This window comes from Macaca mulatta, chromosome 1 (genome assembly GCF_049350105.2).
Source record: "Macaca mulatta isolate MMU2019108-1 chromosome 1, T2T-MMU8v2.0, whole genome shotgun sequence".
Taxonomy (NCBI): domain Eukaryota; kingdom Metazoa; phylum Chordata; class Mammalia; order Primates; family Cercopithecidae; genus Macaca; species Macaca mulatta.
This window is the reverse complement of record NC_133406.1, coordinates 65,839,478-65,854,781: the sequence shown is the minus strand read 5'-3', so window position 1 is coordinate 65,854,781 and position 15,304 is coordinate 65,839,478. Positions and strand designations below refer to the sequence as shown.

At 48.4% G+C, this 15,304-nt stretch overlaps 1 protein-coding gene across 2 annotated transcripts in view; it reads left to right on the top strand.

Moving 5' to 3' along the window:
* Positions 1 to 15,304, top strand: part of PLXNA2 (plexin A2) — a 217,436-nt gene that overhangs the window by 129,101 nt on the left and 73,031 nt on the right. For both annotated transcript variants that reach the window (XM_001110951.5, XM_077937065.1), the window contains exon 5: positions 11,539 to 11,639. In XM_001110951.5, the coding sequence (XP_001110951.4) occupies positions 11,539 to 11,639 (101 nt within the window). The remainder of the gene's footprint in view (positions 1 to 11,538; positions 11,640 to 15,304) is intronic.

Genomic DNA, 15,304 nt, shown 5'->3' with positions numbered 1-15,304 from the left:
ATTCTCTATAGTTCTACCCAAGGGAACCAGTCACTCAGCATACCAAGAAAAGTCAGAGAGAATACTATTACGGGGTCTGATGTGTCAGGGAGGACAAGATGCCCAAGTTTCGGATGGTTAGAAAGGAAAGCTGAGAGACAGTGGAGAAGATGCATTCCATGGTCTTCTCATTCTCATTCTCATTCCATGAATGAGGTTTGCTGAAAACCAAAATTCTGTTTTACAGCATGAGGTTCCAGTGGCTTCTTACCTACTCAGAGTCATACAACAGTTCAGGCAGAGAGGTAGAGGCTGGTCTCAGTTCCAGCGCCTATGGATGATGCTGAGCTAGCTCCCTGCTTCCTTGTGTACACAGCTGTTGACCTGGTGCAGTGAAGAAGGCCTTGAGCAGTCAGGCTTCGCCAAATCTGGTTCTATGTCATACCATTTGATGACACTGTCCTCCCTATGTAAAGATGACCTGGGAACATCAACATGGGGTTCCTTTATAACTGGGGAAACAGATTCTAAGGGAAGTGTCAAGGATGGAAGATTAGAAAATAAGGAGTCCCTAAGAACCCACATGTATTATCAATAACCACAAATGCCAACAGCAGAGCAGGAAGTGTTGCTGGGGACCAAGAGGCAAAAACTGGAGCTCTGTTGGGAGGCAGTGCCAGGGACTTTGCCAAAGGGAGCTAATTTTTATGGTCTCTTTCAGGAGCAGTGATGCCCTAAAGGCCCCACTTTCCCTGTTATAAAAGGATTCTCCCAAACATAAATTCTGAATCCTCATCTCAGACAACTCTAAAGGTGGCTTCGACCTTCTATTCAACAACAGCAAAGATGCTCTTACCCCAGCTGTCTGACCAGCTTCTTGGGCTCCTTCCCCTGATGATTTCCACTCCAAACCTCACCTTCTATGCTTAAAAAGGCCATAGGTACTTTAGATTTTAAAATGCATTTGGGGCTGGGCACAGTGGCTCACACCTGTAATTCCAACACTTTGAGAGGCTCTGGCGAGCAGATCGCTTGAGCCCAGGGGTTCAAGACCAGCCTGAGCCACATGGCAAGACCCCATCTCTATGAAAAATTTAAACAATTAGCCAGGCGTGGTGGCACATGACATGCCTCTGGTCTCAGCTACTCAGGAGGCTGAGGTGGGAGGACTGCATGAACCTGGGAGCCTGAGGCTGCAGTGAGCCAAGATCATACCACTGCACTCCAGACTGGGCAAAAGAGCAAAACCGCGTCTCAAAAAAAAAAAAAAAAAAAAAAAAAAAAAAGAGAGAGAGAGCATTTGGGATTAACTGGAGTTCCAAACCCCTTCTTTCATGCTCTCTTAGAGACTGGAAGGCAGGGGAAGTAGAAATCAAATGGGCAAAGCCCTGAGGTGGGGGCCTGTTAGGCAGATGCCCGGTTCTTGGATGAAGTCAAGCTCTGTGGTAAGGCTAGACTTGGGCTCTGTGTGTCCAGGGGCCTCACTGGAACAATGTCTGGGCAAACAACCATTGTGGAATGAATGAGTAGGAATGAATGGGTAAGGGGCATCCCTGCCTTGTCACCCCACCCCATGCCATCATCACCTTTCCCCTTCCTGGGGTAGGGCAGTCAATGTGGGCCCTATAAGGAGCTTTGTAGGACCTGGCTAATCCCGGGCATCTGGTCCCCAGATGAGAGGTCTGTTTTAGTTATTTCTTAGGCCCCAGTTCCCAAATCCTCCTCATCCCCCATTTCCTATCCCAGCTGCTTTTTCTAACTGAATAAGTCCACTGTTGTCATGGAGACAACATAGTATCAGCATCTCTGTTTTTTTGTAGGTCCTTCCAAAAGCCAGAACTTCCTAGAAAGTGTTCTACTTCTACCTCCCTAGTATTTCTGGCACGGAGTCTTCTCTGATAAAATATGGTGTGGTGTTTAGAATATCTGCCTTGTCGATAAGATTTTCTACCTTCTTTATAGTTTTACCTTGCCCAAGTTTTACCTTTATCCTTAGCAAGCTAAGCTTAATTTGACTTCTTTCAGCCAAGGATCCTGAGTTTCAGCACACTTCCAACATTGAGATTATTTAATAAAGACAGCAGTTCCAGGGGCTGGATGGCTCTTCATGCAAAGGGCAGACATAATTCTCCCCATGTCATAGATAAGCAGTCTCAGCTCAAAGAGGCTTGGTGGCTTGTGTAAGGTCACCCATCATAGAAGCACAAAGCCAGGGCCCTCTGCAGCTTTTCCATGCAAACACTGCCACCTTCAGTGGGGTCTGCATCTAGAGACTAAGCATGGTAACTACCACTATTGAGCACCAGCTGTGTGCAAGTCTGTATGTACAGACATCATGTAAGCCTCAGAACAACCTTGTGAAATTGATATCAATGTTGTCACCATTTTACAGAGAAGGAAACTAAAGCTCAAGGAAGTCCAACATCTTACTTAGTGTCATGCGGCTGATAAGCATAGAAGCTGGATTTGAAACTGAGGGCTGTCCCTTTCAAAGTGCAAAACCAGTACAAAACATGGCCTCTACCTGAAAACAGGTTTCAGGAACAGTCACTGCCCCAGCACTCATCCAAGGGTTTAATTCCACTGTATGGGGCCAGAAGTTTCTTTTCATATTGTTCTCTCCCCTTTGACTCCTGCAGGACCTCTACTGAGTTTTTATGAATGAGGAGAAAAAAAAAATGTCATTGAAAAGTTCAACCAACTTTGGACTCCTCTCTCTGAGTGATAGATAGGTTTAATTACTCCGAATTACTCAACCACTCTACTCTTCTCCCCCAAGTCATTAAAAATAGATTTTCTCTTTGAACTGCACTCCGCCCTCAGGTCTCCAGATAGTCAGGAGTTCTTAGGAGACAGCCCCGGGGTCAGCTTCTGGTCAGAAGGTTGTGTGTTGCTTTAGTTGCAATCACAGTCTCCGGAAACTCCAGCTGATTTTCTGGGGTTCTTGTGCCTCATTTTTCTTAATGATGTTGATCATGTGACTTTCACAGCCCAGAGGACAGGCAGGAGGCAAGGTTGGTATTTACTTTATAAGAATTTAAGGGGATCTGGATGCATGACTATTGATTTTTAAAGAAATGGATCTAACACTGAGAACAAACAATAATGAGTTCTTCACATTAATTACTGTGAAGCTGATTCATAGGAAAAACCGAACTGAAAGTGTGGGCTCGGAGGTGTTCTGCTTCCTGATGAGCCCCAGAGAATGGTGGGACAGGTATTGTCTTTATTTCAAAATAAGGAAATGAGGGCTTGAAGCATAACCGGAGTGCTCATGGCCACACAGCTGATCACTGGCAAGACCGGGACAGAAAACTCTCCTGTGGCCACTACCCAAGCTGTGCTAACAGAGGGCTCGGTGACATTCTGTAGGAGCCTCAGATGGAAAATGTGGAGCCTGCTCACAGCCTCTTCCCTTATTGTTCTGGTCCTAGTAGGCTTAAAAAAAGAAGTCCAGCCGGGTGTAATGACTCACGCCTGTAATTCCAACATTTTAAGAGGAAGAGGCAGGAGAGCCCTTGAGCCCAGGAGTTTGTGATTAGCCTGGGAAACACAGGGAGACTCTGTCTCTCAAAAAAAAAAAAAAAAAATTAATTAGCCACGTATGGTGGCACACACCTGTAGTCCCAGCTACTCAGGAGGGCTGAGGCAAGAGAATCCGTTGAGCCGGGGAGGTAGAAACTGCAGTGAACTGTGATTGCACCACTGTACTCCCGCCTGGGTGACAGAACAAGACTTTTTCACTTAAAAAAAAAATCCAGTAGGGAATCTTTCACCCTCCCCGATCTATGTCCCTCTTCGCCTTCTGGTGTCACCTCTCTTGCTGTCTGGCTCCTGATTCACCCAGCTGAATCATTGTTAGAAAACAGAGGGGAGTAAAATGAGCTAAGAGACTTGCAGCGGTCAGGCGGGTGAACATAATTGCAGCGTCCAGCAGCTTGCCTAGGAAGCAGAAAGATGTTCTTTCTAGGAAGAAGGATGGCCCCAGTGGCTGCTTTCGGGGCAGCTCCAGGAGAATGGGCCTTCCCTCTATAGTCTTTGCCTCTGTCTGTCTGGACCCCGCTGCATCGGTGTGGGAATTAGACAAGTTTAGACTCCAATTTTGTTTATGTTACCCTACAAAGTATATGACCTTACGTGCGTTACTTGAGACTCAGTGTTCTGATAGGTAAAATGGGACTAAGAATACCTCCCTGGAAAGGTTGGTGTAAGGATTAAATGAGGTAATCTGTGTGACATGCCTGGCATGCAGTAAATACTGGATACATGCAGCTGTTGTTATTATTGTTCCTGCTGCTTCAATCCATTCAACAAGCTCGGTCCACTGCCCAGCTCAGGGCAAGGTGGGGCCAGCCAGGAGCCTGCCAGCTGTCAGGAGACCTCAGTGCCCATCACTTCCCCCAGAACCTTAGGCAGCAGATCCAAAAGGACATGATTTCCTTGCTGCCCCGCTCACCTGCTTCTAGCAGGGGAGATTGAGATTAAGGTGTTGCTTCAGGCATCCAGTAGACATCAGCTGTTTCCTGCTGAAGGATAGAAAGAGGTGTGGGAATTTTTCACTGGAGACTTGCTGAGCCAAAGGGGATGGAGGAAGAGGCATGTCAGGAGGGAGGGGGCCTGGATTTTCCCCAGAGGGCCTACCTTGGCCTCTATGCCTGAGAGAATCAGGTCAGGGGCAGGGGCAGGGTTAGACCTCCCCAAACATTGGCCCACATTTCTCTCCCTGTGAGGACTCTGAATGAGTGTCAAGGGAAGAATAGCACGCTAGGCTGCCAGGCAGAAAACCCACAGAAAATCAACATCTCCATGTTAATTGCACCCATTTACAGAAGGGCTTACAAGATTTGGTGCAAGCCTGTGAAGAAGAAAAACTCCACCCACCCATTTATTCCATCAGTTAACAGCTACTGGGTACTAGGAGCTGTGGGGTGAAGAGAAGCAGAAGCCTCACCTGCCCTCAGGTTCCTTCAAGCCTCCTGATCCCCGCTCTGCTCTTGCCTCGGATCTCACAGTGGACTCCTGGGCCACCTTCTCCCTCCTCATCCCTCAGAAAGAGCCCTTGCAGTATATCTGAGAAGAGCAAACGGTCGGTCCCATCGTGGGCCGTGGAGGGTTCTCCTCCACTTGGCCACTTTGGCACTCACTGCAAGTGAGGACTTAAGTGCCCTTCGGGGGCCTTAATTACCCGGTGGATCCAGTGGAAATCATAACACATAAAAATACCTGTCCTCTCTTCCTCTCTGGGGAGTTGCACAGAGCAAATGAGATAATGTGTGTGAAAGCATTTCAAAAATGCCAAAACCCTCTGCCAGGATTGCTGCGACTGCGTTATTGACCTCTGCCCATACAGCAGCCCCAGCGAGGGTCTCTCTTCAATCCACCATCAGCTATGTGTGTAAATAAGTGTCAGATCTTTTCTTGAAAACAGGTTTGGATTGGGGAAAAGAGACGAAAGTGGCTCTGAGACCCTACAAACCTGAAGGGGTGAAGGGGTGGGCCTGCAGGGAGGGACCACCAAGAGGAGGTACAAAGGAAAGGAGAGAGGCCCAGGGAGCCAGCTCCATCAGCTTCAGCTGCTGTGTGCTCTGCCCTGAGCCCTGGGGACCAGGAGGCTGTTGATGAGACCAACTGGTGCTCCATTTGGGCATCTGTGCCACCTCCCACCCCTGCCACCTGGCTCCCAGCCACTGAGAAGGCCTCTGTTTCTTCCCTTGTGTCAGGAGCAGGGGACACGTGTGAGGACAGGTGTACCATCTGGCAGGGGCGAAAGCAGATTCCAGGGAAGAAGGGGATTAAATTCTCAATCTCGGAGGGGCCCACCAGCCTGGGGAACAATTTTCCCTTGTTCCTTTCATCCCTCTGTGTCTCTCTTGCATGATTGCAAAGGAATCCTGCAGGTCGCTTGAACACTGAGTGCTCTTGCCGAGCCCCCTGAGGCGAGCTGCCACTCTCTGTCCTCTGAGCCATGACGGTCCTGGTTCTACTTCTATTGTGGCATCTGTCCCACCATATTGAGATTATCTGTTTCCTTGGTTTTGTTCTCAACTGAACCATGGTCTCCAAGAGGGGAGAGAATGTAGCCCTGATGCCTAACAGAGGGTTGAGCACAATGTAAGTGCTCAGTAGATGTTTAAGGACTAAATGGGCCTCTGGCATGATCCACTGTCAGAATCATATGAGGTTTTTTGCTTTCACCTCAGGTGTTTCTCCATAAGAGCCATGTAAGTGCTCAGAACCGTGTGGGTCCTTCCACGTGTCCATAGAGGGTGGCAGAGGTGCAGTGTTGATTCTCTGTTCCCGAGCTCACTTGGCAAAGGGCGCTTGTTCTTATGCCTACCATTGGGAAACTCCTCTGTGGAAAGGGTGATGTGTCGTCTTGCTCCTGATGGGAGTAACTGCCCAGGGGCTCTGTCCAGGATGACTCACTCTCAGGGCCTCTGAGGCCTTCCTGGCCTTACCTTGGATGGTCCAAACACTACACGTCTGCCATGCTTTTCGAGGCCTTCAGGAAAAAGCCTGGGTCCAGCGGCTTCTCTCAGTGTCTTGTCCCCACTGCCTCTAATTATCTGATAATGTGTCTGGCTGTACTAGGCCTGACACTCTGTGGGCTACTCGTGTGCTGAATTAAGAAAGTTGGTCGGGGAAAGAAAACTGCCCCACACTCTGCACCCCCTGCCAAGTCCTTCCCACATGTGTCTTCAGCCCCGCTGAATCAGGCCAAGGCAGGCACCAGAGACGCGGGGCCCCGGGACCAGGAGAGCCAAGAACACAGTGTGAGTCACCTTTAATTAAGAGTATTTCTTAAGTAAATGACTTAATAGAACAGTTATATTCATCAAAGGCGTAATTACAAGCCATAAGATCAGGCAGAAAAGAATGTCCAGCATGAGGGTGGAATCCGGTTTGAAGCAGTACAACGGGTCCCAGGGAGAAGGCCACAGGGGGACAGGAGAAGGGCACCCTCCCATTGTATAATTATATCGTCACACTCATCCACCAGCCCAGCCACCCCCAGATCCCAGCACTCAGAGTGGAGGGGGTCAGGGAGCCTCAGGCATAATTAAAATGCAATAATAATAAACAAATGCTAATTAAAGTGTCATAGAGTGTCCCATTAAACTCTGAGTCAGCCCCGACAGAGGACACTCGACATGGTGGACACTCTCCAGGAGAAAGCTCCCTTTCTTTCTTGAGCTTCTGAAGACATCTCCCTCCCCACCCCACCCAGCCCTAGAGCAAGTGCCGGACGCCATTGGGGTGCACAGTGAAGTGGCTCCTGACTGCAGAGGTTTGAACTTGGTCCTTTATGGACTTCATAGTCGCAGAATGATTAGAACCAATTTCTCACTGGGCATAAAGTAGTCCCCAGAGTACTGTTGCCTTCCCCTACACCCCTAAAATCCCTCTAATTCCTCCCATAGCCCCAAGGAAGAGTGATATTCTGTTTCTTCCTGGCCCCAGGACCTAACATGTAAAAAGACCCACTCGGGGAGCTGGAGTCATGTATATCAGTGGTTGACCTGCGTAAGAATTGGCTGGAGAGTTGTTAAGACCCATTTCCTGGGCCCCTTCCCCAGTGTTTCTGATTTAGTGGACCCTGGATTTTCATGTTCAGTAATGTCATAGGTGACACCAATGGTGCTGGTTTGAGAACCATACACTAAGGGCCATTGCTCCTTGAGAGCCCCAGGCCTGCCTCATGGAGGACATTGTTTTGGCCAAGGCTAGAAGGCTCGGAGGCATTACATATTCCAGCTCTGTGTTCTTTGCAGTTCTTCCCATGGTCACCCAGACCCACATATCCAGACCTGAACCATCCCTCCCTTGCCCTCACCAAAGGTGTCTGAAGGTGCTTTCCAATGTCTGCTTATTTGGATCTTTCCACCTGGAATGCTCTTCATCTGACTAAATATTCTTCACTTTTTAAGGCCCAGACACAAACTGTGTATACTCCATTTAGGGCAGCACTGTCAGATAGAAATAAAGTTCTAACCACAGGCATGAACTACATGTGTAATGTTAACTTTTCTAGCAGCCACATTTCAAAAAGGAAGACGAACAGGTGAAATTATTAAGACATTTAACTCAAGATAGGCAAAATATCTAACACGTCAATAAAAAATTATTGATGTAATTTTTTCCCTTCTTTCTTTTCCTCAGTAAATCTTCCAAATCCAGTGTGTATTGTAGACTTACAGCACATCTTAATTTGTCCTAGCTACATTTCAAGCTCAATAGCCACATGAAGCTAGTGGCTATTGTATTGGGCAGCACAGATGCCGGCAGTGTTTTCTCCTTGCTCTGAATTCCCTCAGCCCTCTTTGAATACTTCTCTTAGAACATGTATCGCTTTCTTCTTTTTATTGCTTGCCTGTTTGCAACTTGAAGGTGCTAGTTGCGTTTTAATGCTGTTGTTGTTTTTATTCTGAAGTGCCTAGCACTGGCCTGGATAGAGGACATGATCAATGAATATTGGCTGACAAATGAATATAGAAGCACATGAATATAAGAGACAGAGAAGGCTCCTGGGAACATCTGACTTTGAAGGTCTCCTCCCGGTCACTGTGACATTTCTTTCCTCTGGTTTGTGTGTGGCTATTACATCTTAGAGGAGAGAGTAATTCAAGTTTTAGACCAACCCCCCACCCCCGCCAACTAAGTTTCCTGTTTCACTTTGCTCTTCAACTCAGTGCATTAAAAAAAAAAAAAAAAAAAAATCACCAGGAGGGCCCAGGAAACAGGAAAAATAGTTGTGCTATTGGTTTCATGTTTGGAGAAGAACAGAGTTTCACTATCTCCGTGGCACTTGGCGTGAAAGTGGGCTTTGTTGCTAGAGACACTGCTCCCATTCAGGGCCCCTTTTCCCAGCTGCTGAGGGCTGGGCTGTGTTTTGACAGACGGGCCGAATGCAATGCAGACAGTTGTTTTAATTTGCAGCCAGATGCAGACATCACTCACAAGGAGCCCAAAACCCAAGAAAAGGACGCTAGGCACTGGACCGCCTCTCTCAGGCCTCAGAGAGTGGTTTGGAGGGGGCCAGCGGAAGCCTCCCAGGCACCCTGGGTCTCTGATATCCCAGAGGGCTGATAGTCACCAGGCTCAGGAGAGGCACATTAGAAGGTCTCCTGCAGATACCTGTCTGAAAGGTGTTTCTTGTAGGCATTGTGGGCCATGAGGCAGGGTTCAAGGGTTGTTCTTTAAGGCGGTGTGAAATCAATTGGTGGTGGTGGTAGCTGCATGTTATCTTTTAACTGTAAGATTGTACAGGACAAAAATCATCAACAGTCTCAAGGAGGAGTTAGGGAAACTGTGGGAAATAGAAAGCTGGAATGTCAGAATTCGCAGGGACTAATGTAGCCTTCCTCTGAGGGCAGAAATCCTTTCTTCCAGCCTTTGGGATGAATGTCATGTTGACTGCTTATGCATCCCTGTGACAGGCGTTCCTTTGGAAAGCCAGGCGGTTGCATGATGTTGAGCTTTTCTGAGCTTTTCACCCATGAGTCCTACTGCAGCCATACTGCTGCCCTTCGAACACTGGAAAACAGCCTACATGACTACCTTGAGACTCTTCAATGGACTAAATAAACATCCCAGGTTCATCTGCTCTACCTCAGACACCACTTCTCTGTCCCACCCCATCCTGGTCACCCTCAGGGAAGGATCTCTGGTTGAGCCCCTCCTAGGGCAGATTGTGGAGACCTGAACTCCGAACTCCCCAGTGTGGGGTGGCTTCTCTCGACCCTGATGCTGTGTGTGTATTTATGCAGCCCATGGTCAAATTAGCTTCTTTCATTATCACATCACCCTGTCAGGTCATATCAGATAGTTGAGTTGACTTTGAGTCAACTCAAACCCTCAGGTCTATTACACTTGAACTATTTCAAATCAGCTATCCTCCATCTTACACTTAGAGTACCAGGTTTTTTTAAAGCTGAAGTGCAAGATTTTATACTCATCTCCCTGCATTTCATGTTTTTATTATTAAAGGGAGGTTAGAGATGTTTAAAGCTGATCATGTCACTGACTTACAGAAAAGCCTCGTAGTATGGAATGTTAAGCGTGATGATGTAGGAAGGATGGGTGGGGACACCCAAGAGAAGAAAGGCAGGCTCATCTCTCTCCCCTCCCACCCACTCTACATCCTACACTTAAGTTTATGCTGAACTTGTCCGTGATTGCTTTTGCTCATCACAATCCTTCAGCTTGGCATGTCTTTCCAGGTCTCTGCATCTGACCCCCCCACCCTTACCCTTCAAGGCACCCCTACCCCACTGGTCACCTCTTCTCTAAGTTCCCCAAACCTTCAGCACTCACAGCAATCCCACACAACAAAAACTCAGCACAATGTAGAGCAAGTCTCGGTTTGTAATTAACAACTCCCACTGGACTGTAGGGTTCTGGGAGGGCAGAATCTGTGTGCTGTTCGCTATCGTTTCCCTATTGCTTAGCACCAGAGCTCCACAGCGTTGACATCTGATAAACATTTGCTGAGTGAATAGTGTTAGGATCCGTCCTGAACCTCTCAGGAGGATGGCGTGAAGTTGTCTCCATCATATCCTTTGTCTCCCTGCCAGAGGCAGAACACTGTGCTGCTGGACCACAGGTTATGCTTTTACTTTTTACACATCTGGTAGGTGGGGGACCTCTATGCCCTAACAAATAAGAACCCATTCCCAGCCCAGCAAATGCTTTTGCAGCCCAGCAGCCTCCTGCCCCAGCCAGCAACAGATACCTAGGATGTATCAACTGGAACACTTCAGTCCTCTGACCCCCCTTGCCTGGTCTTTCTTGTCACCCCTGCTGTGCAGGTGGGGGTGAGTAATATCCAGACAGGCCCAGCTCAAGTCCCTGCAGGGCCCCAGCAGAAGACCAGGAGGAGTGTACACGGGCTGTACTCTCTGCGGGGGTAGGATCTTGATCTGCAAATTCCCACTTTCCAGGCAAGACAGAATCAGGCAGCTCTTTTCTGTGGATGTTCCCATTTAGCCAGACTTTTCAAAGGATAGGAGATTTACTAGAGAAACTGAATGCAGACATCAGAGAATGGGATAATTGGATCCAGGTGGTATATTTGGTTGGCTGTAAAGAGTCTGTGCCATACTATGAATATTATTTGATGGGAAAAGTTTCTCCTTTCCCTTTTTGAATGTTTTCTGTGTAGGCAGGATGTCTCAGCCCAAGCCCAGCTGAAAGCTCTTCAGAGATGAGTTTGTGCCACTCAATAGCCTTTCCACAGAGTTAACCATTTTGAGTACTTGCTGCTGGCTTGCCCAGCTCTCGGGAGGATGCTAGTGTCAGGCAGAAACAGATGGAGCCTTTGCTGCTACCTCTAGCGAAGACAAGAAGTCTTAGGCCTGCAACTCAGAGATACTTTCAGCTTAGACCACCTGCCTTATGCAGGTAAAGAGATTGGGGACATTGAGGCCATGGCCTGCTGCCCAGTGTTACCTCTTTAGGGGAGTTGACAGTGCAAGTGTGAATAGACGCAGGACTCTGTGACACACACCTGCTAGTCGTCACAGCCTAACCTCACCGTGCCCTCTTTCCTCTCTCTGCCAGGTCACCAGGGTCCCCGTGGAGTCATGTGAGCAGTATACAACTTGTGGGGAGTGCCTGAGCTCTGGGGACCCTCACTGTGGCTGGTGTGCCCTCCACAACATGTAAGTTTGGGGTATCCTGGAAAAGGGTTTGGCATGCAGAAGACCTGGGCTTTCCTGGAATGATGGGATAATGACAGCATTTTGCAGAGAGAGGAATTGTCCTCTTCAGAGCAGTGATTCTAATCGTGGCTTCAGTGTTGAGAATGGGAAGAGGCAAAGAGGCCACGGGTGGGCCTTCTTTCTAAGTGCAGAGCCTTTGCCTCTCTTCTTTCATTTTACTTCCAAATTCAGCCCTTCAGCTGCTCCGAAGCGAGCTGCTTATATCCTTGTGTCTTTGAAAGAACTCACAAGGGAAACTGTAGTCTTTAGGTTTCCCCAAAACCTCCACAGTGTAGCCTGAAATAGGTGCCCCTCTGTGCCAAGAGTGTGCAGATGGTGATGCACTGGCATTGGGAAGCTTAGACTCCAGCTAGCTGCTGTGTGACCCTGGATGGGTCCTCTGACAACTCCAGGCCTCTGTTTCTCCATTGCTGTTTAGGAAAAATGCCTGTTTCACAGGTGAATTGTGAAGACTAAATGAAGTAATAAATGCTTTGGTAATAAGGAAGCCCAGAAGAGGCTACACAAATCAGAATAATTATCATGGACCCTGTACCCTTGGGAGGACCCTTCTGGCCTCATTATTTCATGATTCCAAGAAGTTTGCATCTCACTTCAACTGGCTTCATCATCTGCCATTGAATACGAACTGAATATAAATGCTAAATCACACTTAAACTTTCTAATTTGAAGAGCCCCAGGGGAAGAGAAAGGGTGAAAACCCCGAAAGACAGGAGCTGGCTAGGAATTCTGTTGCCCAATGGAGTTGGAAACTCCAGGGCTCTGTGCCAGCCAGCAAAGCATCTCCATGAAATGAGCTGGGTTTGGGGTGGAGGCGGAGGCAGAGGGCCAGAGTTCAGGGTCCTGCACAATAGCTCTTGGCTTCCAGCCTCTGCAGCAGGTGTTGGGAGGGCTCTGGAGGGAGGGAGGGAGGCTGGCGCCTCACAGATGCAAAATCTGGACTGGATTTGAGCCCATGAATACTGGGTTCCCTGCTTGGGATTAGGAGGTAAGAGATTCCTCATAAAGTTTTGCAGAAATGCTCTTAGCAGACCTGGATGGTGTGCCTCCATTTAGGTCGGACAAGTGGTAGATGCTCATGTTGTGCCCCAGGAATGGCAAAAGCAGGTAAATTTTGGTTCCCTGCAGTGAGGCTGACCCACCAACCAGCAGGCAGGGTCTTTCCTCGAAAGAATTTCTTTCTCCAAAGGACCTGACAGCCTTCTGCCAGCTCTGTGCGAAGGGCCCTGGGCGGCCTGCCCTCTAGCTCTGCAGTGGTCATGTCTGGTGGTACCTCCTACTCCCCATGCCTCCCCCACTCTGTCCTCCCAGCTTCAGTGCCTGTGGCACTTCTCCCATGTCGAACACACCAAAATGATAGATCGGGGATTATCATTTATTCAACAGCAAGGACGTCTGCTTTCCCCGACTTGAACAAGTGCCTATAGATCTATCGACAATGCCTGGGCCTCCCCAGTGCCACAAACCACCCCGTCTTCCTCGTGGTGCAGGTCAGCTGTGACTGCTGGAATGAGCCACATCAGGATAGTCCCAGGTTTCCTCTGTTCCCTCAACTCCTTAACTCTTCAGAGAGTCCTCGCTACCTACCAGGGCACTCGTCTCTCGGCTACTCTGCCCCAAGAGCTCATGGAGAACAAGATTTTTGCTGTTTATACCCAGAGGTTTCTTTGCATCTGGTCATTCTCTTCTCCACCAGACCCTCCTGCAGCGCTCTCCCGCCTGCGAGCAGCAGCCTGGTATCGGGCATGAGGAGATGGGGGAAGCTGCAGCTCCTGGGTCCCCACGGAGGCCTCTTTAACGGAGGCCGAGGGCTGAGGAGCCTCTGAGGGGGTGGGGGGATTTGAAGCCTTCCTGTCTCTTCTGTATGCCTTGCTCTTGCAAGTGTGTTATTGTCTCCAAGGCTATTTATCTCTGTTAGGGCTGTTGCCATAAATAGTATGATAAAAAAGAGCCATTTCAGTGAGTCAATGAGATAAAGGCTCCAGTCAAGAGCTCACTTTAGAGCTATCTTAAGGATTCACTTAAACCTCAATAATTCTTTTCTTTGACAGCATTCATATTTAGATCCATTATGTGCCTGAAAAGGAAGAGGGGAGGAGTTTGGGGGGAGTTAGGGTGCGAATCACTGCTTGATTGTGGAATCGCTAGTGTCCCTATGGCTATTTGATTTGGATACACTGGCACCAGCCATGGAGCGGGTTTCCATGTGGCAAGGCAGGCAGCAACCTGAAGCTCCCGAGTGCTGGTGTCACCTGCCCACCTGCCACTGTGGGCAGGGGGAGCCTAGAGCCCGAGATGAAGATGTTGGGAGAAACAGCCAAACAAGTTTTCTGACAGGCAGCCCTGGCTGCAGTGCCTTGTCTGGCATTATTTCGTGACACAAATATTTATTTAAAATATACCATGTGACAGGTAGAATATCCCAATGAATAAAACATGGCCACTGCCTTCAAATAGCCATTAATCCACCCACAAGATCATCTGCAGACTGTCCCACACTGCCAAGACCCTCTCCTATTTTCTTAAAAATTTCTCTGGAGGAGAATGAGAATATGAATCATTATCAGCATCATTAATATTAATAATATAAGGGCTAACACTGTCATGGCACCTACTATGTGCCAGGCCCTTTTCTAAGCACTAACTGCTTACACCAACCCTGTGAAATAGGTATTGTCATCATCCTCATCCTTTTTTTTTTATTTGAGATAAGGTCTCACTGTGTCACCCAGGTGAGAGTGCAGTGGTGTAATCACAGCTCACTACAGCCTCAACCTCCTGTGCTCAAGCAACCTTCCCATCTCAGCCTCTTGAGTAGCTGAGACTACAGGCCTGTGCCACCACACCCAGCTAATTTTTTTTTTTTTTTTTTAGAATGAGGTTCCACTATGTTGCCCAGGCTGGTCTTGAACTCATAGGCTCAAGCAATCCTCCTCACTTTAACCTCCCAAAGTGCTGGGATTACACATGTGAGCCACAGTGCCTGGCCAATCCTTATTTTTTTTACAGTTGAGGAAACTGAGGCAGAGAGAGATTAAGTAGCTTGTCCAAGGGGTCACAGCTAGTAGGTAACAGGTCTGGGGTTGGAACCCGGGCTCTTTGGCCCCAAAGTTCATTTGCTTTTCCATGGCTGTACTGCTTTTCAGGTCCTGCAGGCTGCCCTCACTCTTTGGTCTCAGCATCCCACAGTACTGTAAAGAGTCATTCTAGGGCCGGCTGCAGTGGCTCACACCTGTAATCTCAGCACTTTGGGAGGCCGAGGAGGGTGAATCACGCGGTCAGGAGTTCGAGATCATCCTGGCCAAGATGGTGAAACCCTGTCTCTACTAAAAATACAAAAATTAGCTGGGCATGGTGGCGTGCGCCTGTAATTCCAAGTACTAGGGACACTGAGGCTGGAGAATTGCCTGAACCTGGGAGGCGGAGGTTGCAGTTAGCTGAGATCCTGCCACTGCACTCCAGCCTGGGCAACAGAGCAAGACTCTGTCTCAAAAAAAAAAAAATCATTCTGAGGCAGGAAAACAAGGTCTGGAGGCAGGGAACGTAAGGCTGATTCACACTTCAGCTCTGACGCAAAATATCCTCTCCATAGACGTACACTGGCT